Source organism: Drosophila serrata, unplaced genomic scaffold, assembly GCF_035046125.1.
Source record: "Drosophila serrata isolate PLE 108 unplaced genomic scaffold, ASM3504612v1 contig_347, whole genome shotgun sequence".
NCBI classification, from domain to species: domain Eukaryota; kingdom Metazoa; phylum Arthropoda; class Insecta; order Diptera; family Drosophilidae; genus Drosophila; species Drosophila serrata.
Window position 1 is genome coordinate 3010121 of NW_028257245.1, and position 26438 is coordinate 3036558.

The 26438-nt window shown below is 37.6% G+C and overlaps 8 protein-coding genes, 1 long non-coding RNA gene and 1 pseudogene across 12 annotated transcripts; 2 read left to right on the forward strand and 8 right to left on the reverse strand.

The window, feature by feature from the left end:
* Positions 1-101: 101 nt before the first annotated feature.
* LOC147642848 (uncharacterized) lies at positions 102-1417 on the forward strand. Its single transcript, XR_015272848.1, has 2 exons — positions 102-1175; positions 1240-1417. It is a non-coding gene; the product is annotated as an uncharacterized LOC147642848 (long non-coding RNA).
* Positions 1418-2576: 1159 nt separating this feature from the next.
* On the reverse strand, positions 2577-5585 carry LOC110189763 (23 kDa integral membrane protein). Its single transcript, XM_020959983.2, has 5 exons — positions 5428-5585; positions 3991-4182; positions 3767-3928; positions 2908-3105; positions 2577-2844 (listed from the first exon to the last, which is right to left on the reverse strand). Exons 1-5 carry the CDS (start codon positions 5485-5487, stop codon positions 2773-2775), a joined length of 684 nt encoding a protein of 227 aa, XP_020815642.1. The 5' UTR covers positions 5488-5585; the 3' UTR covers positions 2577-2772.
* A 2333-nt stretch (positions 5586-7918) lies between these two features.
* On the forward strand, positions 7919-9115 carry LOC110189759 (uncharacterized). The gene has a single exon (XM_020959977.2). The coding sequence runs from the start codon at positions 8063-8065 to the stop codon at positions 8888-8890; it is 828 nt and encodes a 275-aa protein (XP_020815636.1). The 5' UTR covers positions 7919-8062; the 3' UTR covers positions 8891-9115.
* Positions 9116-9368: 253 nt separating this feature from the next.
* Positions 9369-10729, reverse strand: LOC147642849 (uncharacterized; annotated as a pseudogene). The gene is made up of 4 exons (XR_015272910.1): positions 10616-10729; positions 9889-10071; positions 9671-9827; positions 9369-9612 (listed from the first exon to the last, which is right to left on the reverse strand). The product of XR_015272910.1 is annotated as an uncharacterized LOC147642849 (transcript).
* A 734-nt stretch (positions 10730-11463) lies between these two features.
* Positions 11464-13950, reverse strand: Tsp42Ec (Tetraspanin 42Ec). The gene is made up of 3 exons (XM_020959981.2): positions 13762-13950; positions 12133-12324; positions 11464-12077 (listed from the first exon to the last, which is right to left on the reverse strand). The coding sequence occupies exons 1-3, from the start codon at positions 13819-13821 to the stop codon at positions 11637-11639; spliced, it is 693 nt and encodes a 230-aa protein (XP_020815640.1). The 5' UTR covers positions 13822-13950; the 3' UTR covers positions 11464-11636.
* A 277-nt stretch (positions 13951-14227) lies between these two features.
* Positions 14228-15357, reverse strand: LOC110189764 (23 kDa integral membrane protein-like). Its single transcript, XM_020959984.2, has 3 exons — positions 15021-15357; positions 14685-14849; positions 14228-14588 (listed from the first exon to the last, which is right to left on the reverse strand). The coding sequence occupies exons 1-3, from the start codon at positions 15270-15272 to the stop codon at positions 14334-14336; spliced, it is 672 nt and encodes a 223-aa protein (XP_020815643.1). The 5' UTR covers positions 15273-15357; the 3' UTR covers positions 14228-14333.
* Positions 15358-16515: 1158 nt separating this feature from the next.
* On the reverse strand, positions 16516-17322 carry LOC110189360 (leukocyte surface antigen CD53-like). The gene is made up of 3 exons (XM_020959402.2): positions 17056-17322; positions 16832-16996; positions 16516-16770 (listed from the first exon to the last, which is right to left on the reverse strand). Exons 1-3 carry the CDS (start codon positions 17302-17304, stop codon positions 16516-16518), a joined length of 669 nt encoding a protein of 222 aa, XP_020815061.2. The 5' UTR covers positions 17305-17322.
* A 421-nt stretch (positions 17323-17743) lies between these two features.
* Positions 17744-19236, reverse strand: LOC110189361 (23 kDa integral membrane protein-like). The gene is made up of 3 exons (XM_020959403.2): positions 18410-19236; positions 18187-18351; positions 17744-18131 (listed from the first exon to the last, which is right to left on the reverse strand). The coding sequence occupies exons 1-3, from the start codon at positions 18659-18661 to the stop codon at positions 17877-17879; spliced, it is 672 nt and encodes a 223-aa protein (XP_020815062.2). The 5' UTR covers positions 18662-19236; the 3' UTR covers positions 17744-17876.
* A 120-nt stretch (positions 19237-19356) lies between these two features.
* On the reverse strand, positions 19357-25117 carry Tsp42Ea (Tetraspanin 42Ea). 2 transcript variants are annotated; one of them, XM_020959732.2, is made up of 6 exons: positions 25039-25117; positions 23433-23547; positions 20248-20439; positions 20025-20186; positions 19769-19963; positions 19357-19697 (listed from the first exon to the last, which is right to left on the reverse strand). In XM_020959732.2, the coding sequence occupies exons 2-6, from the start codon at positions 23490-23492 to the stop codon at positions 19626-19628; spliced, it is 681 nt and encodes a 226-aa protein (XP_020815391.1). In that variant the 5' UTR covers positions 23493-23547; positions 25039-25117; the 3' UTR covers positions 19357-19625. The 2 variants fall into 2 exon arrangements, with proteins under 2 accessions (XP_020815391.1, XP_020815392.1); XM_020959733.2 differs by having other exon boundaries at positions 25022-25117.
* LOC110189598 (mitochondrial inner membrane subdomain organizer) lies at positions 23622-25117 on the reverse strand. 2 transcript variants are annotated; one of them, XM_086838119.1, is made up of 2 exons: positions 25039-25117; positions 23622-24630 (listed from the first exon to the last, which is right to left on the reverse strand). In XM_086838119.1, exon 2 carries the CDS (start codon positions 24614-24616, stop codon positions 23894-23896), a length of 723 nt encoding a protein of 240 aa, XP_086694245.1. In that variant the 5' UTR covers positions 24617-24630; positions 25039-25117; the 3' UTR covers positions 23622-23893. The 2 variants fall into 2 exon arrangements, with proteins under 2 accessions (XP_086694245.1, XP_020815390.1); XM_020959731.2 differs by having other exon boundaries at positions 24710-25117.
* Positions 25118-26438: the final 1321 nt, after the last annotated feature.

Sequence of the window (26438 nt, forward strand, 5' to 3'; positions counted from 1 at the left end):
TAGCATTTTAATTATTGCTCGACATGTTTCTATGACGTTGCGCCCAAGGCTCGGGGGAGAAATTCCTGTTAAGAATTTCAGGTCTTCATAGCTTTTACCACTGTTCTACTGTGGATCAGTGATGCCAATTTGTCCTTTTTCCGGACAGATCTGTCCTGTTTTTAACGCTTCATCCGGTAAAAATTGAAAATCATCCGCATACCTAAAATCTGTCCTTTTTTTAGATTTTTCATCCGGAAATCTGTCCTTTTTTTAAATCTAATATTAATTCTTTTTTTTCTAAAATAGTTGCTTTTGCGCTCCAATTTAAATTTATTATCAGCTGTAAAATATGAAACAGGTGACAACTTTTCGCGGCTGCCATACTTATATCGATAGTTTGGTAAAAAATTCATCGAAAAACAACTCTATTTAAGGTTTACTTGCACTCTGTTTCGGTACTGAACACGCAATTTCAAAGTTTGTATTATTAAATTAAAAATGCCAAAAGTGTATAATGTAAAATTTTATGAAAATCGGACGACTATATCATATAGCTCCCATAGGAACGATCGAGAAATTAATTCAATTAATAAGTATAACATTTTCAGTTTTCAACAGATTTTCATTAAATTTGAGATATAGCCGTTTCATATTATTCTACAATTTTGTGTACAATTTTATGAAAATCGTATAGCTCCCATAGGAACGATCGAGAAATTGATACAATTAAATTAATAACTTTTTTAGTTTTCAGCTGATTTTCATCAAATTTCAGGTATAGCCATTTTATATAAGTCTTAAATTTTGTGGCAAATTTCATAAAAATCGGACGACTATATCATATAGGTGCCATACAAACGATCGTTTGATGTAGAGGAAAAATGCAAATCTGTGAATCTAAAACTGCAAATATAATATGTATAGGTGAATGAAATGAAAGCAGGTATTACTTCATTGTTTTTTAACACAAATATATATAATTTATATTGTATGGATTCCTATTCATAGAAGTTCTATCTGCAAGGGTATATAAATGTCGGCGTGCCGAAGTTAGCTTCCTTTCTTGTAAAGATTTGATTAGCCGACATAATTCAGACAGTAACAAGGCTTATTGCAAATACTGCAAATGCAGTATTAACCAAAATTAGGAACCGTTTAGAGGTAGATACATTAAATGGCATTTTGGCGATCAGGTAAATATATATATACCTTTTAAAATTTACGTTATAAATTCATGTACATGTATTCTTTCTTTAGATTCGGATTGCGTCGCCATAAATTATGTTGTCATAATTATAACTGGCCTGAAAAGTATCTCCAATTAATTGGCTCCATGGCTACTTATGAGGACAGCAATAATGACGAAGGAAAAGTAATCGAAGATGCCTTAAAACTATTATCTTAATAACAATATTATAAAATTACTGTAAACAAACCTTTTGTCCATTTTTCTATTCTTTTTATAATATTTTTATCCCATTTTTCCTGTTTTTTTTTCTCAATCTGTCTCTTTTTTTTGAAAAAATATTGGCATCACTGCTGTGGATGGATATTTATTCTTTATCCTTCAGCCTTCAATTTTTCGTTAAAGCAAATTTTTTCCATTTTTTGTGCGTAAGTTTCTAGCCATACAATGTAAATTTATAGTATGGTTTTAGCGTATAGTTTTGGAAAAAAGGTTAAGAAACCAAAAAATAGCTCCAAATATTCTCAGATTAGACATGGTTTAGGATAATAACTATGGATAAGCCATCTTGTTTTTTTGTTTTCTTTTTATACCCTTGCAGGGTATTATAATTTCAGTCAGAAGTTTGCAACGCAGTGAAGGAGGCACCTCCGACTATATAAAGTATATATATTCTTGATCAGGATCAACAGCCGAGTCGATCTAGCCATGTCCGTCTGTCCGTCTGTCCGTTTCTACGCAAACTAGTCTCTCAGTTTTGAAGCTATCTGAATGAAACTTTGCAGTTAGTCTTCTATATACTCTCCCTCGTATATATGTCGGAACGGGCCGGATCGGACGACTATATCATATAGCTGCCATAGGAATGATCGGAAAATTTTTACAACAATTTTTTTAACTTTTTCAGTTTTCAATAGAATTGGATCAAATTTGAGATATAGCCATTTTACTATACTTTACAATTTTGCATAAAATTTTATGAAAATCGGACTACTATATCATATAGCTCCCATAGGAACGATCGAGAAATTAATACAATTAAGTTTATAACTTTTTCAGTTTTCAGCTGATTTTCATCAAATTTGCGGTATAGCCATTTTATAAACTTAAATTTTGTGTAAAATTTCATGAAAATCGGACGACTTTATCATATAGGTGCCATACAAACGATCGTTTGATGTGGAGGAAAAATGCAAATCAGTGAATGTGAAACTGCAATTTTAATATGTATAGGTGAATGAAATGAAGGCAGGTATTACTTCATTGTTTTTTAACACAAATATATATAATTTATATTGTATGAATTCCTATTCATAGAAGTTTTCTATCTGCAAAGGTATATAAACTTCGGCGTGCCGAAGTTAGCTTCCTTTCTTGTTAGTATTCAAAAATAGGAAAGCAAAGCAAATAGGTTATTGAAAATGTACTTTTATTGAGGAAGTGGTCATCGCACATTTTCAATTTTATAAATATAAATCGTATAGGAATTACTTGTTGCATTATCTAGCAGGAATTTCTTTATTGGATCAAATATTTACTGGCTTCCTGCTTGAAGTCGGGAATTAGTCTTAGTACTTAGTTAATTAATGCTTCGTGTTTGATGCTTAGTAGTTCTGGCGTCTCTGAGAGTTGCGCGTCTGATTGGCTAGGCAGCAGGCGAAAATAAATGCCACAAGCTGAGGAACAAAAGATAGTCGTCAGTTTTGAAATAGTTGGGGTTATCATCACAGTAAAATTACCTCAACGACAGTCACACCTAGTCCGGCATACTTAATGATATTCACATTGGTATTCCAGAAGGAATCAATGGAAGTCAGGCAACTGGGTCGGGTCGCCACCTGCGTAATGCCGCAGCTGCCATTAGAGGGAGAGTCACAGCAGGAGGCAGGATACGAAATGCCGTAGTCCGCGAATCCATGCAGGCCGCAACACTTGAACTATAATTAAATAAAATATTTCATAAAATAATTAATTTTAACCACTGTAAGAAGGCTACCAGTTTACGGAAAGCTAAATTTTTCTAAATAAACACATTGAATTATTTAATCCAAAATATAGAATATAGAATTTTTAAAGAATGAACTTTGAAAATTTTCGTGAATGGTCAAACTATTTATTTCTTCCTTAAATTAACAAAATAAAAACAGTTTCACTGTTAAAGCTCCTGATAGATATGTATGTGAAACAAGTTATACTTTTCGTAAAAGTAAAATAGGTTTCTACGTTAATATAATTAATTATCCCAACGAAAGAAAAATAACAGAGACCTGTTAATCACCCAGTACCCAGTACTTACTCACTCTTACTCGACTTCCCAAAATCAGCTGTTCTTGGGTTTAGCAATTGGTTTTACATTAAGATCGTAGAAAACCAAGTTTTCTTATCTAGAACTTTATCAGTTCGCATAATTTAAAAATTAAACGGGGATTGCCGTTAAAGGATCAACTCTTCTTTAATTACTCGCTAATAAGCAACCAAAATATAATAGTTCGATAGCTTAATAATTAATTAATCCCATACGTATAACAAGTTAGCAAATATTATTTGTTTACACCTTTGTCTTAGGTTAAATTCTAAAATTATATTTAAATTACTTACGGATCGCTGCATTGTGTCTAAGAGTAGGGAGTCCGTTTTTCGTTGATCCCAAATGGTCTGAACAATCTTCTCCAGCGATGTCTGTATCTGCACATGGTCAATCCACACGTATATGATCAGGGCCAGCTGACTGATCAGCAACACCAGCATGACAACGGAGTACTGATAAGCGGAGAAAAATATATAAAATTGATTCTGGAAAACAACAAGATCCTTCAACGTACCGTTGTGAGACAGCAGGCGTTCTCGCGAATGGCTCCGCAGCAGCCCATGAAGGCCACCAAGAAGATGAGGCATCCCAGGACCAAGATGATGATGGCCACGCTGTTGGCGGTGAAGGTTTCATCGAACTTGGAGAAGTCCTTGATGGACGCCACCATGATGGAACCGAAGGTGATGAGCAAAATGCCGCATATCTGTAACGGGAAACCACGAATGTTTTCACTTAGTCAAAGGCTTTGGTAACAGTCATCGCGAAGGTGATTCAAGTTAAATTGAACTCGAATTAAACAACAACCACCCGCTCCCATGATAAGTACACTCATACTGAACTTAAAAATAAAGAACAATAACAATTAGGTGACCATTACGATAATAACAAGTTTATATATGTACTTTTAACTCTAGGGCTAATGTATTCTAAAAAAATACAATTTAAAAAATGTAATGATAACAAATAAAGAAGCTACAGAAAAGTTTGTTCCCGCACTTGAGATACCCGGTACTCAAAATATGGGTATTTTGGCTTGATCCCAAATTTCTCCGAACAGATTAATCCATTGACTTTCAAAATATAGATTTGAAAGTAAAGTAAAATTAGTTCGATATCACGGTTCTTGTCTCGACTAACCATCTAAGGAGAGATAGATCTAAATGGTTTTATCTTTACGCATTATAGTCTCTAAAATCGGTTGTACCATACAGACAGATATACAAACATGGCTAAATAGACTCGCCTGATAATGGTCGACTAAATAAGCATCATGAAAACGAGGGTTCCGCCCCTGACAATTACATAAACAATATTTTTAACCGGGCATAAACCTAAAGCTAAATTATAATTGTAACAGAAAAAGAAAAACAGCACCTTGTAAATACCTATTGAAAACTTCAGTTTAGACAATTAATATAACAGATTTTCAGCATTACTTTTTGTTAAATAAACCCCTCAATCTGACTTACATATTACATAATGTTTCCTTAGCTCTCAAATCGATATAATTAATAGATTAAGTTAAGTAACTACTTGTTTCATCACAAATGCTTTGTTTTTTTCCAGATCTGTTATTGAGATGACTCCGGGACTCGGTATACTGTATATTCGATTGTACCTATTACTCATCCCGCTATCTCCACTGGGTACACTGCGTTTTCCGACAACTGTTTCGGCTCATTAGCCGTAATTACGTTCGACATTGGCATGCGATGATTTATTTAAAGAATTTTACGTTTACCCAATTTTCCCTGTACTTTTTGATAAGATAACTTTTTAAAAGAGAGCGGTATCCAGGGCGTTTGCAGAGGGTCGTCTTGAGCCTGAAGATTTAATTTGTCTTTGCTTTGCCGATAAGATAACGCCAAAGCCAAGGGGTATTTTTGCAAACCTCTCCAAGATTGAAAATTGACTAAAAACTTTGAATCTCTGGGGAAACTTTTCTTACCACAAACAGTATATTGAATATGAATAGCACATATTTTACAAATACTCCTCCGCAATCCATGGCAGTACTTTTATCGATGTCTCGTTTGTGTCGATGGAAATTGCACTATTCAATGATATCCGTTTCGTTGTTAAATTGTTACTGAAATAGTTCCAACTATGACTACTCCTTATTAAAGGTTTTTGTTATCGCAAAAGCTTTTTTAAGCTTAGATTTTATTTGAACAAAAGGGGCGATAAGGCGAGTGAGTCGAAACATTCCTCCGAAAGGTATTCTACATAATTTAATGACAATTTTAATGTAATACCTATTTTTAGGATTTAATAAAATAAGAACTATTAAGGAAATTACACAAATGTGTTTTTTATTTTATTTTTATTTTTATACCCTTGCAGGGTATTATAATTTCAGTCAGAAGTTTGCAACGCAGTGAAGGAGACACCTCCGATTATATAAAGTATATATATTCTTGATCAGGATCAACAGCCGAGTCGATCTAGCCATGTCCGTCTGTCCGTCTGTCCGTCTGTCCGTCTGTCCTTCTGTCCGTCTGTCCGTTTCTACGCAAACTAGTCTCTCAGTTTTGAAGCTATCTGAATGAAACTTTGTAGTTAGCCTTCTATATACTCTCACTCGTATATATGTCGGAACGGGCCGGATCGGACGACTATATCATATAGCTGCCATAGGAATGATCGGAAAATTTTTACAAAAAAATGTTTAACTTTTTCAGTTTTCAATAGAATTGGATCAAATTTGAGATATAGCCATTTTACTATACTCTACAATTTTGCATAAAATTTTATGAAAATCGGACTACTATATCATATAGCTCCCATAGGAACGATCGAGAAATTAATACAATTAAATTTATAACCTTTTCAGTTTTCAACTGATTTTCATCAAATTTTAGGTATAGGCATTTTATATTAGTCTTAAATTTTGTGTCAAATTTCATGAAAATAGGACTATTATATCATATAGGTGCCATACAAACGATCGTTTGATGTAGAGGAAAAATGCAAGTCTTTGAATGTAAAACTGCAAATATAATATGTATAGGTGAATACAATGAAAGCAGGTATTACTTCACTGTTTTTTAACACAAATATATATCATTTCTATTGTATGGTTTTTTATTGATAGAAGTTCTATCTGCAAGGGTATATAAACTTCGGCGTACCGAAGTTAGCTTCCTTTCTTGTTTTTTTCTAAAAAACTATTACTGTGAACGTAAAGGGAGTACAAAGCTTAATGCTGACTGAAAGGAAAATTGCCTCTCCGACCCCATTACTTAAATATATTTTTGACCAGCATCACTAGCCGTGACGATTTAGCCATAACATTCTGTTCGTCCGTATGACATTGAAGAAAATACACTTAATTTTTACTGTGCATACGCAAGCGAAAGATCATAAAATAATAATAATAATAATAAATAAATAATAAAGTAGAAGGTCGATGGTCGAAGTATGTTTTTGATAAATAAACCTCACATTTTCCAAGATATTTATAATTTTTATTTTTAATATTAAATGGCAGAAGTGGAGCTCTGACAACGAATCTGGCTGGCAATCGGTGGAGACAGGGAGGATAGTCAAATGTTGATATTACCCAGTCGGACCCTGCTTCATGCGGTGAGCGATTCTGAATAGAACTATATATGTCGAGCAGGGATAGCCTTATGCATGGCCCCCAAAAATTCAGCAACAATTCATCGATGATTCATCAACAATTCATCGATGCTTCATCGATGTCGACGACTCCCGTCCAGACTACCGTCGTAACTGTATCGTGGGCAGAGCGTCGCCTCGGTAGAAGTCGCAGTCGGCGCATTGATGACAGTCGATGACAGTGGCCTATTGATGACATGCGGTACTGCAGGGTAAATGTAAATGTATGTGTGGGCGTCTCACGTGGTTTTCGTTCTTTTTTAGGACAATTGTTTTGTTTGTTAGTCAGAAACTGAGTGGATTAGAGGCACGAGGACTATTTTTCATTATCCTCGTGTGGCAGGTGTAAATATTTAAAAGGAATCACCAATTGGATGACATTCAATTGCTTCGTCAACATTGGTGTCCACTAAAATAATTCCTATAATCGAACTCTGCATTGGAAGGCGGAAAAAATCTCGTTTGTTACTGACTCGCTGTCCCTTTACAAATACCTCATCGTTCATCTTTTCCAATCCTAGTATTTTATTTGGATTCCCGATAAATATAATATAATATCCTTATAGTTCCGTAATAATAATCATAAAAGAAAAATTTACTTCTAAAAATTACTCAATATTTTCTTTCGTATATTGCATATTGTATTGTATTATATATTGAATTCTGCACACCTCAGACATCGTGTTTTTCACGCTCTCTGTAGCAGGTATGTCATATGGCAAAAAAAAACCCTACTAAGCGTTATGGTGAATTTCACGCATGAATAAAAGCGATTGAGAACTTTACAAAAACGGTGGGTCCTACCCACCCAACGGGTAGGCATCAAAGTTATCATGAATTTGGCTAAAAAGTCCGACTGGGGGCAGCTCGATCTCGTTTCACTTCAAACTAAATAAATTGGAACTCAGATTTTGTAACTAACCCGAATCACCGGATTATCCATTGGATCCTTCGAGTGCGAGATGGCTAGGCGTTGCCACTGGTTTCGGGTGTCGAGTGCCTTCATGGTGCAGATCAACGTCTTGCTGATAGTGGTGGGAGTGCTCTTTATGCTGGACGTTGTCGGCCACCACTACTTGAGGTCCCAGACATTTCCCGGCCTCCCACTCTATCCCGTTGGCCTGCGAGACTGGCTTCTCTGGGTGCGCGCCCTGACGTTGCTGGCATACATTCTAAACGCGATTCTGGGAATCCGTATGGCCAAGAACCCGAGCGTCTTGAAGTTTGCCTTGTATATGGTGATTGGATTGGTGGTCCTGCTTTATAACCTCACCATCGCTTCCACACGGTTCATGTACCGCCAGAAGTTTGAGTACTTTGCAACGCAAGTCACCCTACAGTGCTGGGCCAAGAACATGATGGACAAGTTAGAAGTAGAGTTCACCTGCTGCGGTGTGATTGGCGTGAGCGACTACCAGATGTCTTCGACCAATCGCACCTGGTCTAGCGGCTCCTGCTGTGAGAAGCCGGAGTGTCCCGGATGCATCTCAAATATCAAAAAGTACTTGTGGACTATCGAGATGGAAGTGGCAAGGGACAACTATTTCGTCGCAATATTTCTGGCGGCGACCCTGATACTTATGATTCTCTTCTTCAAGGACGTGCAGTTGTATGACGATCCATACGAGGAGGAATCCGAGGATGACTCCGAGTATGACACCGAGAATTACAGTGATGAGATCCAGGACCAACCCCCCAGGCCTCAGGTGCCTCAAAGAGATGTCGAAGCAGCCGTCCCTGACGCCGATTCAGGAGCAAAAAACCAGCCTCGGTCCTCTCTGGTCAATTGAATTTTAATCCAGCTTTCTTGGCCAACGCCTCTGGCATTTCGTTTTGTCTGGTTGATTGTTTCGACTAATTAAGAGCAAAACCAATGATCCACACAATTATTACATCCAGACAGCTTCCACTAATATCGGTACTTAATTAGCTCTAAAAAAAATGGTAGAAATAAAGTTTAATAGCTCCGACCTGTGCCCGAGAAAAGCAATAAGCTTCGAGTATGGTTTAATGAATTTATAAAGATTTATTCGATTGGCTGGAGTTTTTTGTTTGTAATGTTTTACACAACCATGAAAATATCGAAAGAGATGATAACTTTGACATTTTAATGATGTCGTCGTTTTATAGGATTTAGTATTTCTACTTTATACTTGGAAATTGAGCTAACCCAACAAGTGAGCACTTTCCACATCATCGTGGTATAGGTTTATGGATAAGGGTTATGCCTAGCATAGTTCTACGGTTCGCTAAGGATAGTAGGTTAATTAGAAGGAGTCTACTGAAATAGGAAGGTAATTTTTGGTTTGCATCCAAATTTAAACCCATAGAACATTATATAACTTGAGATCCAATTAAGATCAACAACAATAGACTTTACATAGAGCAAAGCCTCTTACTCTGTATTACATATTATGCCTGCATCAATGGTGCATAGTGTTGCCTTCGATAAGCGGTTCAGAATTTCGCATGACGTCAGCTACGTAACAGGACATTGAAAATACGAAAAGCTGTGGAAATATAGGTATCTATTAATATGGAAAGATATTTATCATGTAAACAACTTTCCTCGTATGCAATTGGAATAATAATGGTAAATTTCATGATGTTGACCCCCAGATACCATAGATATGGCACAGTTTCCAGGACATTTTCAGAAAGACCCAACCACAAATAGCAAACAAAGTATATGTGCAGTAGCATACAAATCAAGTTTAAAACGGCGTTCTGAAATGGAAGATACAAATAAACTGGAAACATTCAAATTTATTAATTAATCTTTGCTTACTGAAGTTAGATAGCCAGGCTGGAGAGTGGCTAGTCCGTAGAAGCTCTGCCATGGCAGCAGGAACATGATCGTTCCAAATATTTGAACTGCAATGGGTATAACCTTTGTATCACCTACAAATCCGCTGCCTTTGACACTATTAATCATAACAGGTCCTACGCTGATAAATAAGACTCCAAAGACCTAAAAGTGAGAATATATTTTTAATGTGGATCCAAGTAATTAAGCCCAATTTGTTAACAGAACAGGTTGACATTTTAAAGATGTTAACTCAAATTAAAGAAAATAGCTTAGCAACATGTAAACATATGTTGTTGCTCTTTTTAGGGTCCATTCGATAGTTGGTTCATATATATATATTTTTTTTTCATAATTTGAATTCGAAAACATACAAATTATTTTATTTTGTCTTAATTATTTTAGTTTTCTCCGATGAATCAATTAGTTTGTTAAAACTTTCACCTCGAAAGATAAAAGCCCTTTAGGAACAACATATTGTTCGACCAATCCTTATCGCATTTCTTGCACTCATATTTAAAAGTAATTGAATTCATTAACGATAATTCCGTCAATTGATAAATATATAAATAAGACGTATTGAATCACGTTACTTTGATGTTTACATTATTCAATGTGGATCACCATACAAAGGAATGAAAAACAAGAGGTGTTACACTGATCACGGATCACATGGTCTATTTTAATATTTTATTGCAACTTTCCTTACCGCAAGCATTACATTAAGTATGTAAAGTAACATTTTGCAATTTTTTGCTGTTCTATTCATTTTTTTGAGATTGAGGGAAAGAGTTTTCAAACCGTAAAACTCAGTCTTTGTTTTGAAACTAAATCCATATGTGAACATTTCAAACTATAAACCAATAAAGAACTCACCATGCAAACGATTGGTTTTTCTTCTGTGCAGAGAGCGATTGAAAGAGAATCCAATTTGTTGTTGTATGTAGGATGTAGTTTTACGTTGGGGTAGTTTCTATAGTCCAGATATATTGCATACTTTCTGGCTGATAAAAATATGTGAAGAATTTTTTAAAAAACATTTTACTTAGATCATAGTTTAGTTTAATGCCGTATGAAACTAGAAACGTATTTGGAAAATAATAATTGTTTCTATATATATTTTAATTTCTTAATTAAATTATTTTTTCATTTTAACGTTTCTCATTAAATCCAAAAACTAATTCGTAAAACTTTCAGTTGCATTAATTGCTGAAAAAATAAAAACCAAAACCAAGTCACCAAATTTATATCACTAAAACTAATTTTACTTAACATAGAAGAAATTACACCATATTTTTTAAATGGCATTATTTAATAATGTATCTTAAACTTAATGTGTTAAATCTTAATTTCGAATTTGAATTATTTTCTTGTTCAACCAACATGACACAATTTGCTTTTAATTAGAACATATAAATTAGGTAACTAGTTTAAATACATATTATTTGGTTAATATTATTTTTATTTATTATAATTGTTTGTCGTTTATCTTTAAAATTCCCTCAACAAAAACCAACCTTAGACTCATGTCCCAGGTGAATAAAAACGCAATGTGTCTTTCTGAGGTGATTTAAAGTATTCATTTATTAAATAAAACAGAAAATAATGGTTATATTTCTTATAAAATTACACATTTAAATGGGGTTTTAAACATACATATAGTTTATTTCAAGTGAACGTATTAATGGCATTAAAGGTTAGAAATAATTTATTCAAAGGACTTCTTCAATCTAGGCATAACCCTGCCTCCCGGCACCCTGCCTGCGCATGCAGTTCGTGAGGGCGCCGGCGATGAGGAAGACGATCAGCTCGAAGATGCAGATACCCAGGCCGGACCAACGGATGATGTCCATGTTGTCGTACCAGAACTCTCCGAACTTGGCGATGCATCCGGGCCGATTGATGTAGGCGGAGGCGGTGCTGCAGACAGCGCTGCGATCCACGTAACCGCAGCATGTTCCGGGCACGCCAATACCGTCATAACTCTCATATCCGGTGCTGCCGCAGCAGCCAAAGGTTTCCTCCAGAACACCGATAGCATTGTAGTCCTTGGAATTCCACAGCAGGGTCACCATGCTCTCCATGTCGTTAATGAATGCGGATCGGTTCACAAACACCCAACAGGTGATCACCAGTTGCAGGATAAACAGCACGAAAATCATGCTGGTATACTGCAAAATGCTTACCGATAAGTTTAAGTTAAGTCAGCATGGAAATAGGACTCACCGCTCCCGTCATGCAGGCACTCTGCCGGAAGATGCCATAGCATCCGAAGAAGGACACTATGAAGATCAGGCCGCCCAGAACGGTAATGCAGATGGGAATGGTGTCGGTGTTCGTCACATCATGCATCACGTCAACGTGGCTCAGATCGGACAACATGATCGAGCCCAGCACGATCAGAAGGATGCCAACGATCTGGAAAAAAATGAATACAATTGTTAGAAATTGTTCAAAAATATTTTTATCATTTTCATTACTATCAAACTTTTAGATCGTAATAAAAACAAATTTACACTGTATTTGGTACCCATAAAATTGTACTGCATACTTTTCTATTTATATATTTATTTGTTATATTATCCAAGTGCAACAAAAATGACTATATTCAAAATGTTTTGTTAATGAGTATTACTAATCTATTAATTTGTATACTTATTACTTAAATATATTACCTATTGTTTTTTTTGTATAATCTTACTCACATTTTTAAATTTATAATAAGCATTTCTTTAAAGGTTTTAAACCCAATAATGATTTCCAGAACATTCTAGTATATTTATAAATAACATTTCTGACTCTTTCTTGGGAATGATTTAAATCAAAAAAGACTATTCTTTGATTTCTAGACTTCATGGAATTATGTTATGTGCATTGTGATAAATTGTGAAAATATTATAAATGCAGATTTTCCGCTCTATTAGTGGGATAAGGAATTATTAAAAAGAAAAAAATAAATAAAATCAAGGTAAGGAAGCTAGCATAATAGGCAGGAGGACTTAGATTTTAAAAAGGTTACAGTTTTATTTATGGAGATGACACTTGTAAAATGATAAAACATTTATTGCTTTGCAGAAATTATTTGTGTTTTCAAATATGGATCCTTTTTAGCACTTAAATGCACATTAATTTGAATCTGATTTGAAAATATAGTTTTGATATTAAAAATATGCATTATTTGCTTTATTTTTCATATATATTTATATGTACATATGTATATAGATGCATAAATACCAAAAATAAACAAACAAATGTATATGTGTTAAAGTGTGTTTTTGTACTTAAAATGTGAAGATAATGTCAATTAACTGATAAAATTCATATATGTATGTATGTATGTCTCACAGACATTACACGAGGCTAATAGGTTTTTAACTTTACCACTACAATTCCATAAATAAGATTGATAAACCTCATGACAAATAATATATCAAAATCGAAGAGACCGATGCGTAATATAGAAATTTATTTGATATATTTATAAATCGATGATGTAAGATTTGATTTTACATGTAAACTTAAAATAATAAAAGGCGATCGTCTAGGAACTCGGAACAATATAAAAAAATATATAATAAACAAACATTTATTATGTTCTGCTTTATATCGCTCATCTAATCTAATCGCTCATCGTAATCTCAGATGATACTGATCCATCCGTAGCTTTTTAACACTTAATTATAATATTTAAAACCTTTTCACTTTTTGGTATTTCGGATAACGAAAGTTTTTTACGCTTAAATTTTAATATTTAACCAGCTTAAAATATGGCTTTCGATATCCTTTTCATTGAAGTTTAATAAATCCACTTTGCGTTCTCCAGTCGTTAATGTTTTAACTCTGTTTTCAACTCACCAGAAACACAATATTAACGATATATAAAATAAAGTTGACTATTCCCGATAGACAACCCATTTTGAAGACTTTCAGATGTTATCCTTTTGGGGGTGATATAAGTTAATTAGAGGTATCCCAGAGATATTAGGTTCTGATTTTATCGCGTTCTCGCGTCGTTCACTGTCGTTCGATTGGACTGGTCTTCCAGTTGCGCTACCGTTTTTAAATTGGCCAGGAGACACGGCCGATATCGGAAAGATACGCGAGTGGCTGATATCATAATCACGGCCCAAGGAAGGCTAGATAATGGCGGGGAAATCGATAGCATTCGGCATATGGAAGTGATTCATTTCTAAGGGCAATTGATCTCAGAGAGGCGGTCGTAGGCTTATCGACTGATAAGGACATAGTTTCGGGAAAAACATCAACTTGTCACGATTAGATAGCCGGTGGCCAAAGATAGACAGCGTATAAAGCAATAATATTTCATTGGGCTTATACTATTTCAGTTTATTTATGGAGAATGCTGTTGAGGAAGTTAATTTTACACTAGAACTGTACTACATATAGGGTTAGATCAGACTCTCGTTCTAGCGCTTCCTCATGGCGCTGGCCAGGCAGCAGGACATGATGAAGATGCCCAGCTCGAACAGGGCAAAGATTAGACTGCTCCACCGAATGATGTCCGTGTTGGAGGCCCAGAAGTCGACGAATTCCGCCCGGCAACCCGGTCGCTGGGAGTAGATGGCCTGCTCGCATGTCCGGCCGCGATCCGAGTATCCACAGCAGGAGGCTGGCACATTGTTTCCATATTCCAAGTAGTTGTTGTTGCCACAGCACTTGAACTGTAATAAATATGGGTTTATTAGTAATTGCTTTCATTTGCGAAATACATTGTGTGAATGGAATATTTTGATTTTAGTGAGGAGATTTATACTTACAGCCAATTGCAGGACGTCCATGGGATAACCCTGGGCAGCATTGTTCTCATCCCAGGCCTTGTCCACCACCTTGCCCATGCTGGTCAGGAACTTGTCGTTCGCCGCAAAGATCCAGATGGAGAGGGCCAGCTGAAGACCGAACAGGATCAGCATGCAGATGGCGTACTGTAAAGGGAAATGGTGTATTAGTATCAAACATGTCACAAATTGAATAAAAAAGAGATGTTCGCGCAGTTAGATCCTTGCGGGGACCAATTGATCCCGATTCATAGCAGGAAGATCACTGAACCTTAGGTCTGATCAGTTCTTTCTTAAACCCAATTTTCCTCAACTCACAATGGTCGTGCAGCAGGCATTCTCTCTGATTGTGCCACAGCATCCGAAGAAGGCCACCACAAAGGTGACGCAGCCGATGACAATGATGACAATGGGGATCGTCTGAGTGTTTACAGCTCCATCGAAGGCGGTAAAGTTGCCCATGGTGGACAGCATAATGGAACCGACAATGATCAGCAGGAGGCCACCGGCCACGAAGATCAGGTTGAGCAAGTACAGGAGGTACTTGAACATGGCGGAGAGGCAATTCATGGTGCTGGTTTTTCGGGTGTCTCGTTCGTTCGCTGGATAATCCGTTCGTTCGTTGCGACATTTTTCTCGTCAAACTGAATTGGCTTTCGGGCTGAATGCGGCTATTAAAGCTCATTCGAAGTGCTCATCTTATCGGAGGCAGAACTTATCTCGGCCATAAACTCCCCTATGTACCTGGCTGGCTCTCTGCTATCGCGCACTCTCCTCTCCCTATGTACTTGAAAGTCGTTCAATGGATCTTATCACCTTGCACCCAGATACTACACCGCTGAGGTTGTAAGAACCCGGCCATTTGCGTACTCGACGCACTCAATGAATCACTTGTTGGTCTAAACACCTTTATGGGTGCGTGGCGAATTACCTCACATTCGTACAATTCTATCTCGGGGGCGTTGGTCCTCTATTAAGATGAATCATTCAGCCGCCTTCCCCGGACCGGGCTTATCAGACAACTAGGAAGAGTTTGCCCGCAGGTTGACTCAGAAATTGCTTTTCATGACCACCGTTTCCTCGTGAGTCCCCGAGCTTATCGCGTTGATTTATATAGGATTGATACAATAATAAACTTTTCGCCGAGTGCACTATGGGCGTAACTAAACACGCCCGATTAGGATCGTTATACTTCCCGGGGGTTTTCTAACAAATTTTCAATTGGTATTGGACAATGGCTTTTGAATCCAATCCCTTCACGTTTTATATTTATGTATGTTCGCTTAGAAACCCCTCTACATACTTATCTATGTTTATTTCAGTGATAAGTTGCTTCATTGGAAAAATGTCAATAAAGCCAATGATTGATAGACTTTTGTTGTTTATTAAATATTAGTTATCTAACTTTCTTTGTATTAAAAAATGTTTCTGGTAGAGATATGCCAGAAAAAACCTTATAATAATACGAATTTTGAAGGATTTAACAATATTTCTGAGAAATAGACGGTCTTAGTTCTTAGTTTTAAAAGGCTTATCCAGAAGAAATACATAATTTTATATTTATACTTGTTTGTAATTGACTTTGTAAGTGGCTAAATATGGAAACATGACATATATAAATAGTAGTGACTAAAAACATAACAATTTAAATTTAAAAGTAGGTAAAGTGCGATCGCACTGGTGCATATTTTGAGGTTGCGGGTAGAGGCCGGGCAAGAAAGGAACTTGAGAGGGCTTTTGGGACGTCCAAGAGTCCCAGGAGAATAAATAAATGAGACAAAGTGTGGCTAGAGATGTATTAAAAAACCCAAAACTAGCTCCACCTCATGGCTTTGACCAAGTGACAGGAGATGAAGAAGATTCCTAACTGAAAAATAGCGATAATTAGACTGTTCAGTCGTACAATGTCCATGTGGGAGGCCCAGAAGTTGACAAATTCATCGTTGCAGCCAGGCCGCAGCTCATAAATGGATGCCACACACTCTTTGGATCGATCATCATAGCCACAGCAAGAGGCTGGAACATTAGAACCATACTGTCCATAATCCTGGTTTCCACAGCATTTTAACTGTATCAAGTAAACACATTCATCAATAGTAGGAGATTAATAAACACCCCATACAACTTACGGCTAATTGCAGGGCATCCATGGGATAACCGTGGGCCGAATCATTTTCCACCCAGGCCCTATCCACCAGCCGGCTCATATAATCCAGGTAGGTGTCCTCTTCGACAAATAACCAAATCGATAGAACGATTTGCAGGGAGAACAAGATCAGCATACATATGGCATACTAAATACACAACGAATCAAGTGAGCTTAAAGATATTTTGCAAATATATCTCAACTCACTATTTTCATAAGGCAGACACTCTCCCGAATAGTGCCCCAGCTTCCCAGGAATGCCACCAGAAAGGTGACACTGCCAACGACAATGAAGGTGACGGGAAATGTTACGATGGTCACTCCATCGAATTTGGTAAAGTTACCCAAACTGTTCACCATTAGAGCACCGAATACTATCAGAAATATTCCACTGACCACAAAAATCAGATTTAGAAAGTACAAAAGGTACTTTAAAGTCGATGAAAAGCAATGCATGGCATAAAATGATGAGTTGTCTATGAATAATAAAGATTATGGCCTTTCAAACAATGCGTGTGCTTTATATGCCTGCTTTTGTCCAACTAATAACTGCCAAAATAAACCTAAACACGATATGATTCATGCTTATCGCACATAATAAAATTCCAGTGTTAGGTCTGCACTCCCAATCTCCATAAAGGTAAGTTAATCTATCTAATCGCTGTTCACTATCAAAGGTACCTGATTACACCTATATAAAGGGTGGATAACCTGGGGCAATGATCAGAAAAAATGAGTGTCATCTGTGGTGTTGTTGAAATTAGGTGCTTAAAAGTATGCAATAATATTTATCTTTTACCACTGAACCTTTTGTAGCATAGTTGCCGACATCTTCTTAAAGGATTTGAAATCCTTGGTGACTCCCATAGCACGGACAAAAATAAGAAACCACATATTATCTATTATCGAATTATAATTATCAAATTATTACTTGTTTTTAAAGTTTAATAAATTTGCCGTATTTATCAGAATATCCTTTATATTATTCTTAAATAAAGTAAGGGATCAATATTAATTTTTAGACCCAATCAATATCTACTCATTTTGTTGGCCAGGCGGCAGGAAACGGCAGATATAACCAATTCCACCAGTGCAATGATAATACTGCTCCAACGGATGACGACCATGTTGGAGGACCAGAAATCGACGAATTCCGTCTTACAGCCGGGACGAAGGGAATAGATGGACACATCGCACCGCTTGGATCGATCAGAGTAGCCGCAACAGGAGGCTGGAACCTCAGTGCCATAATCATGGTATCCCACGATGCCACAGCAGTTGAACTGAATAAATATTATTATTATTGTGTACTAACTTCTCCGCTTAATCTTAACTCACCGTCAATTGCAGATAATCCATGGGATAGTTGTGTTCGGCATTATTATCAGTCCAAGACGCGTCCACTATATCGCTCATTAAACCAAGAAAAACGTCGGATTCAACAAATAGCCAAATCGATAGTGATATTTGGAGGCAAAATAGAACAAGCATGCATACGGAATACTACGAGAATTAGGTTTACATTCTAAATAAAATAAAATACTATCAATATATATCTTACCGTTGTTGTAAGACAAGCGTTTTCCTTAATAGTTCCGCAACACCCGAAGAAGGCCACCAGAAAGGTGATACATCCAATTACAAGGACGGACACCGGAAAGGCTAACGACTTTGTCGAACCCTCGAAATCGGTTGCGTTTTGCATGCTGGCCACCATTAGGGATCCGAATATTATCAGCAGAACGCCAATAATCACAAAGATCAAGTTAATTGCATACAGGATGTATTTGAAAGTGGATGATAGACAACCCATGGTGTGATATTTATTAAAGTCCTTCAAGTAAAACCTCAAAAAGTTTGTGGATCGATTTCGTCCGATCGCTGGGCTTGCACAAGACTAACTAAATGGTTTTTATCCAAACAACTTTCAAGATATATCGGATCTTATCGATGCTAAGGGTTATATACAGTTTTGTGTACTTTTCTTTGACCATAAAGATATTTTCAAACCTATTTCAGATTGTGGAAATATGAGTACACATTGCTGATATTGCCTTTAGGTCATGGGCTCGCAGTCTTTTCTTGGCTCTGAGTAACCCTTATCCGCTAATCTATATGGTGCTTAAAATAGGAATTTACGTTTTTATATTTGTTTGTTTATAATTTCTGTTTAAGTGCCTAAACTTGTTTGTTGCTACCGACATTTTTCAATAGAATTTTAAATATTCAATTTAGATAACAGCAAACAGCTGATTCTACGTATTATTATTCGTTCTTCATACCGGGTACTTGTAAACTAGAGTAAGTAATGTTTTAATCGTGAGAAATTTTAGAGAAAGCGAGAGTCTATAGCGAGGAAGATACTTCAAGGTCTTTAAAGTTATCAACAAAATTACAATTTGACAAAATTGATACTTCTTTTCAGAGTGGTTTATATTTTCCGGTCCGGCAGAGAAAGCGTCGACAAAGTGTAAACTTTTAAGACTAAAATAGACTAACCACATGTTATATGTTTAATAAATTGCTTCGTTTATTGCAATCTCTTGGTGTATAAATTATCTTGTACAGTAAAAAATATTAGCACAATTAATAAAACTCTCAACTAACGATCTTATAAATGGGATCATCTCGAATTTGTCCAGGGATTCGCTGTGTATAACTTGAGATTGTATAAATTTCAATGGCCATCTGTATCAGGTGAAGTATTCGTAAAATTGGGCAACATAATTCGTACTTTCGGTTTCAATTAAAATTAGAAAGACCTTCGCATTCCAGAATTAGTAGTCTGCGCGACGTCGATAGTTCCGAATGCTGTTCGCCAGGCAACAGGCAAATACAAAGCCAACAAACTGTTATATAAATTAAATAAATAAACATTAAATTAAACATGGATAGAGGAATTTTGTGTTTCGACACTCACCTCAATGCCCGCAATCACAAGGCCGGAATACTTGATGATGTCGCTATTCCTGTCCCAGAACTCAACGAAGGCAGCCTTGCAGCCGCGCCTGTAGACGGTTTCTGTGCGGCAGTTGTTGGTGTCCTTGCAGCAGGAGGGCGGGAAGTAGCCCTGGAAGGAGTAGTCGACATAGCCACTGCGTCCACAGCACTCCATCTGCGCAAAGGGATTTATGATTAATAATTCAGAATCTCTAGCCTTTGGGCTGACAACTTACGCTGATCTGTATGGCATCCATGTAGTCGGCACGCCGAGTGCGGCGATCCCAGGCCTTCTCCACCACATCGCCCATGATCTGCAAGTACTTGTCCTTCTGCACCCACATGTAGATGACCAGGGCCAGCTGACCAATCATCAAAACAAACAGCAGGATCGAGTACTATGGAAAATAATGCAGTAAGTACACCAGAATGTGATCAAGGATATTCTTCAAAACAAACCGTCATAGACATGCAGTAGGACTCGCGGATGGCGCCACAGCAACCGAACCAGGAGATGAGTAGAATGATAGTGCCCAGGACAATCATGGTTATGGGCACCTGCTGGGTGCGCAGGGCCTCCGCAAAGTCATCGATATTGTGGATGTTGCTGAATAGCAGAGCTCCAAAGACGATCAGCAATATACCGCATATCTGAGAAAGTCGAAGATTAGCGTAAAAAATTGTATAAATTAAAAAAAATCATAACTTTGTGAGCTTCTATTCTTTTTATAATGATGATTTATAATTTTAATCGAAAGCCATGCAATATAATGTGGCTCTATACGGGTCAGAATCAACAGCCAAGTCGATAATCACATGTCCTTCTTTCCGTTTCTACGCAAACTAGTCTATTAGTGTCCCAGATTTAACCACTATATTTTCTAAATGTCATAGTAATATCTTAAAAAGGAAAATTATCGTTTTGTTGTTTTAGGTTTTTTTTTATGTACCTCAAGCAATGCCAAATTTAAAAGATTTTCATAATTATTATATTTGGGGAAAATTAAGAGTAAATCATTAATTTAAATTTAAAAATAATAAGAAAGAAGACGTTACAAATTCTTTGCAGCTTAGGGATCAAATAAATACTTCTAAAAATGCATATAATTCAAATTGTATTCACTTACTAAAATGTTCATTGGGTTTATCTAAGCTTTATGTTTTGACGAGAAAGCTTTTACAGCTTTTTTATTATTGGTTGGAAATAATTTAGAATATATGAAATGCACTGCAAGAAAATATTGGGAACCTACTGGGACAGACGCAGAGGGTTATCATTTATTGAGTTAAAAGTTTGTTTTTTAAGTAATTTATTGTAGCGTAACTAAGCTAACCCATTTGCATGCCTATCAAAAGCTTATCTCTTATCAATCCCCTCCGATTTGGTTAATTAAGATTAACCAACAGCAATGTCGATATAGTTATCAAAAACAAATTTACTTTGCCTTTGATTTATTTATCGCCCTGCGTCATTGAGCAGATTAGATGCCGTGCAGTTGTCCGATTTATCCAATTATCTAACCCATAAGTATAATTAAGGCTGCGGCATATGACTAACTCGACGGGTTGGGCCGTTCAGTGGGTTGGGATCGGATCGGATCAGATGAGAGACGAGAGCGACATTGCCTAACCATCTACGTATATAGATTCACACCCACCCGTCCGGTATTTTTGTCCCGATCCGTGGAAAATTGAGTTCAAGTCTACTGTGACCGTCGCCCATTTACATCGTCTGCGTGTGTGGCGGCAATGTTTGTTGTTTTTTTACAGAGTTTTTGGCTCGCCCAACAATGGGAGCAAGTTCACATTTAATTAAGTCAACTATTTTCGGGCGTCCTCTGTAATGTAATTACGCAACTTTCTGTTACACTGGGAGTGCTTTTAAAAAAAATCCGTTTGCTTTCGTTCTTCCAAATATATTGTGAAGGGCATCCATCAATAGTTCATTTCATTGGACACATTATATTCCTTTATTTGACAGGAGGATACATACATACATCCATATAGACTTGAAAGTTTAAGATAAACTTTTTTATTTTCAACAACGTTTTTTACAGTTCTTGTTTGAAAGGTAAAATTTATTACCAAGCAGTATTTTTATGGGCCATTTATCATTTTTGATAAGTTCAAATTAAATGGTTGATTGTTTTTGTTTTTGTTAAAGCAATTCCAATCATAACCAAAGAGGAAAAAGGTATTGAAACATCCAAATATTTAGAGCTTTTCGTTACGTATTCTTCGCATTCAGCTACGCAATATATTTATAATATTTTGAATTTAATAGTATTTCGTTACGTATTCTTCGCTTTCAGCTACGCAATATATTTATAATTTTTGAATTTAATAGTATTTAAGTTTAAGAAAAGATATCAAAAGTTGTTTACTTGTTGGGCCTATTATTGATGTGCCGGAAGAGGCCGGGCGAGAAATTTGCATACTCTTGAGTCAGGACTTGGGGCACCACTGCTCAAACTAAATTACGTTAATGTCGTAGTAATAGTGTTAGTGAAATTTTGTTTGATATGTTTTTAAAATACTGATGGTTCAGAACTCAAATTGTGATTCTCAATAATCACTGATTTCTCGTTGAACTCGCAATAATTATAAAAAGCTAAATTGCCAACGCAAAACTCATTGTATGGTTGTGTTTCGCTGTAGAGAGTGACATATTTTACATGATGGGAATAACATTCTGTGGCTCTTGACTCACACCTGCAAATCAGGGCTCCAAACTGGTTAGCCGCGAGTACAGTTTCACGCGGTGGTGCAGTGCCTCCAAGAGTCAGCTAGTTAGAAGTTGCAAAACAAAAACAAATCGAAAATGCCACAAATGGTGGCTGGGTCGACTGGAGTTTCGACGATTGTGCTTGGTGTGTTTTGTAGTTTGGAACCAGTTAACCTCGAGCGGATGCCAGTTAATGGGATGCATGTTTCTGCGACTCGGATGTGGGAAACTCTGCGGCTCAAAGCCAAACTCGTTTTCAGCTAACCAAAGTAAACAAAATACCTTTTGGTATACAGAATCTCTTGACCACCACTACGTCACTTAGGTAGCCCAAATTTAATAACGGGTTTGCCATACACTGATCATCAGAGATGACAAAAGAGACAGATAATGATTCGATATTTTATGCGAAAGTCGATAATAAATCGTTTTTTTAACGTTTTATTTATTGAGCCAATGTAATAGATAACAATTATATATGTATTTATTTTAACGATAAATGCGATATTTTTCAATATTTATAGTATTGTATATCAACAAATACGATATTTCTGAGTTGATATTGATTCCAATATTTTTGTCGTTATCTCAAATTGTACTTTTCCTCACAAGATACATTCCTACTGATGATATCAAGCACATAACCCTTCCTTACAGAAAACCTCAAAAACTAATTATCTTTATTTGCTTATTAATTCTGTACACGTTCCCTATTATTTTAATTTCTAATGATAATGCATTGTTCTCAGCCAGTTTTGTAGGCTTAGACTTTCTCAGAGAAAAAAACACTTTTCCCCGTTTTTTTTTCCGCTTCGAGCGATGAGAAAACCTGTTTTTACCGTAGCAAAGTTATGATATCATGGAGACTGACCTGGGCTTGGCCTGGAAAATGATATAATCCACGGATGTTTTTACTTACCGAACAGAGCAAATTGAATATAAATAGAATGTATTTAACCATGGAGATTCCGCAGCTCATTTTGCTTTCGGACTTTCGGTGGGTGCTGCTGGTAGAGGTGGAGGAAGAACTGCAACTGATCGTCCGGGGAACAAGAAAAAGAATGGAATTGGGAAATTCAGATACGTATTTCTCAAATACATTGGAAAGTTAAGTATTATTATATCATTTTATTTGGGCAACAAGCACACACGCACGCACACACACACACAGGCACACGCACTGATGTCATCCGTGGCAAAAACATTTTGTTTATATTAACGATGAAAAAATGCTGGCGTTCAGGTTTCATTGAGTGTGGAAATTAGCACACGATCTCACGTACCGCCGGGGTATCGATTGTCGTTCGTTTCGTTGGGCTGCAACTGGCCCTGGAACTAATCTATTAGGGGAGGTGTAGGGAAGCGGCCGATCCCTGCCGATCAGCGCACCAGCTCGGGCAGCAGCTTCTCCTTGGGCAGCAGGCGCTGCTTCAGCTCGTAGTAGCGCCGCCAGATGTACGGGTGGCTGGCGGCCCACGACAGCCACGCCTCCTTCTCGGCGGTGGTCCGCTCCACCTTGCGCAGGTGCTGGTAGTACTTGCCGTTCCGTTTCACACCGGCAGCAGCGTCCTGGGCGAAGCGGGCGAACCGCAGCTTGAGCAGGGTCTCGGACACGTCCACCAGGCGGTTTCCCTTGGGTGGATGCACCAGGCATAGCTGACAGACGACGAAATCCTGCCCATCACGTCCGCTCTTCAGTGGCAGGAAGGTGGCCTCCCGTCCGAGGAGGCACTGCTGCAGCCAGGAGTACCCGTTGGCATTCACCCGCACTCCCGGCAGCTTCACGGGCAGCAGACGCTTGCGGCTGGTGAAGAGTGGAATCAGCGGCTTGTGTTGGATCATCAGCAGGGTGTCCTGGTCGCGCTGCTGGACGCCGGCGATGCGGCCCGTGTGCATCACGCGCTCGTTTATCAGTCGCTCCGGGATGTGCGAGGGCTGCTTAAACTGGCGCACTAGGTAGGCGGGCTTGCGCTTCGCATAGGCCACCGCCAGCATCAGGGCTGAGGTGCCGTAGATGGCCAGCTCGCTGCCGACGGTGTCCCGCTCCAGGTAGTTACATAAGCCCTGGTACTTGGCCCACACATATCCCTTGGCAGCCTCCATTAAGTAGCTTGCGCCTGCAAAGTGTTCGTTTGTTAGCTGAGTTTCGGAGGTGTTGTGCTGCCACTCAGTGCTCGGCAGCTGACGTCACTTTACCAAAACACACTCGATATGTCGTTACGCTGGCCCAATCTATATGTGCGGCCGTGCTAAATGCCTAATTTTGTCGCCGATTTTGCTGTTTCTTGGCGACGTTTCTGTTTTGCTACTGAAGAGACTTTGACATTTGCTCGGGCCGGCAGCGACGCCGCAAGTGCAAGCGGGACAACTAGTGTGTGCTTTCGAGTGTTTGTGATCTCACTGCACTTGGCTCGTCAACGCTTTGCAACACTGCCTGCGCTCTCTCGCACTCCCCCTCCCACACTCGCACACACACACACAGGCACTCAATTCAAAAACAAAACTCACACACGCTGTTAATTCACCTTCGCTTGTATGCTGAAGTGAGCTTTGCGCGCGCTAACGTTTTTTTGAACCGTTCGCGAGTGGATGTCAATGAAGACTGAAAACAGCGGCCAGGCCGAGAGATCGCCTAACCGCCTGTTGATTCGCACCCACACAGACGCAGTGCGACGCTCACATGTACGCACCTTGATATTGGCGCGTAGCTTTTGTTTTGGTTACGGTTCGCCCAACCCCCTCTCCCACCACCCGCGACGCTTTAATTGCACTAACTTGTTTTACGCTCTCTGTTACCAATCGCGCTTGTTTATTTATGCAAATGCGGCTTGCGGTCGCTATTTGTTGTTGTTTACCTGCTATGGCGATTACAGTTGCCATAGTACCTATGGATAATCACAATTTAATACAAGGGCCACCGCCCCTGTAAATCAGAGGAGCCGTTTCCGCCCCTTTGCTCCACTTATGACTGGAAAATGTTTTTACAGTAAAATAACTGTTTAACTATTTGTATGCATTTATAATTACTTAAAAAATGTGTTTCTTGAAATCCGTGTTTAATTCAATTTATCAAAATACATTTAAAACATATGTTTTACAAAATATAACACAGGTATTTTGTTCAAAATAATGTGAGTTTTTAATACTTTGTCATTAAATGTTGGATTATTTGTAACGATATAAATACACACTTTTAAGAACTATAAAAATAAAACTTTAAATTTAACGTTAGAATAAAAATAGCATAAAAAACCTTTGATTTAGAGTGCACATGTTAAACACACGTTTCTAGTATCACATAAAAATGAAAATAAATAAAAATATTCTGTAATAACTCCGTTTTTTTCTTAAATATAAAAAATATGTACATTCACATAAATGTTTAAATAAGAATATAATTATAATTCTTCAATAAAATGTAGAGGTGTGTCAATATTTTGAAACAAACTTGATCTACATGCAAAAGATGAGATTTTTTTAGCCAAATTTGGTTACTCTTTGTCTTTTCTTTTCTTTTTTTATACATATAGCTAGATCGACATGACTGGAGATTCTGCTCGTTATATACTAAAAATCAAACATCATTTAAATTTACCATGTCATAAGTTCGACTGTTTCATTGAACCGCGATTCGGTGCGATTTCCACGACAGCTGGCGAACGTGTTTTGCGGTTTTCGAGTGTCGTGGGCGGACTTTTCATGAAAGTATAAGCCATGAACCACCAACCAGTTTGGTTTTGAAAAACATTGGAACTTTCAGCGGGAACCCATTGCTATGGCTTCGGGCATGGCTTCCGTTTTTAATTACTTGCCCGGGACCGGGGGAAGCGAGGTGAGGTGACGCGCTCGAACATTGTAATTGTCTGTAACTTTTCCTTGACACACTACTAGCCAGCCACAATAATGGAGGCAGCATTTACAACAA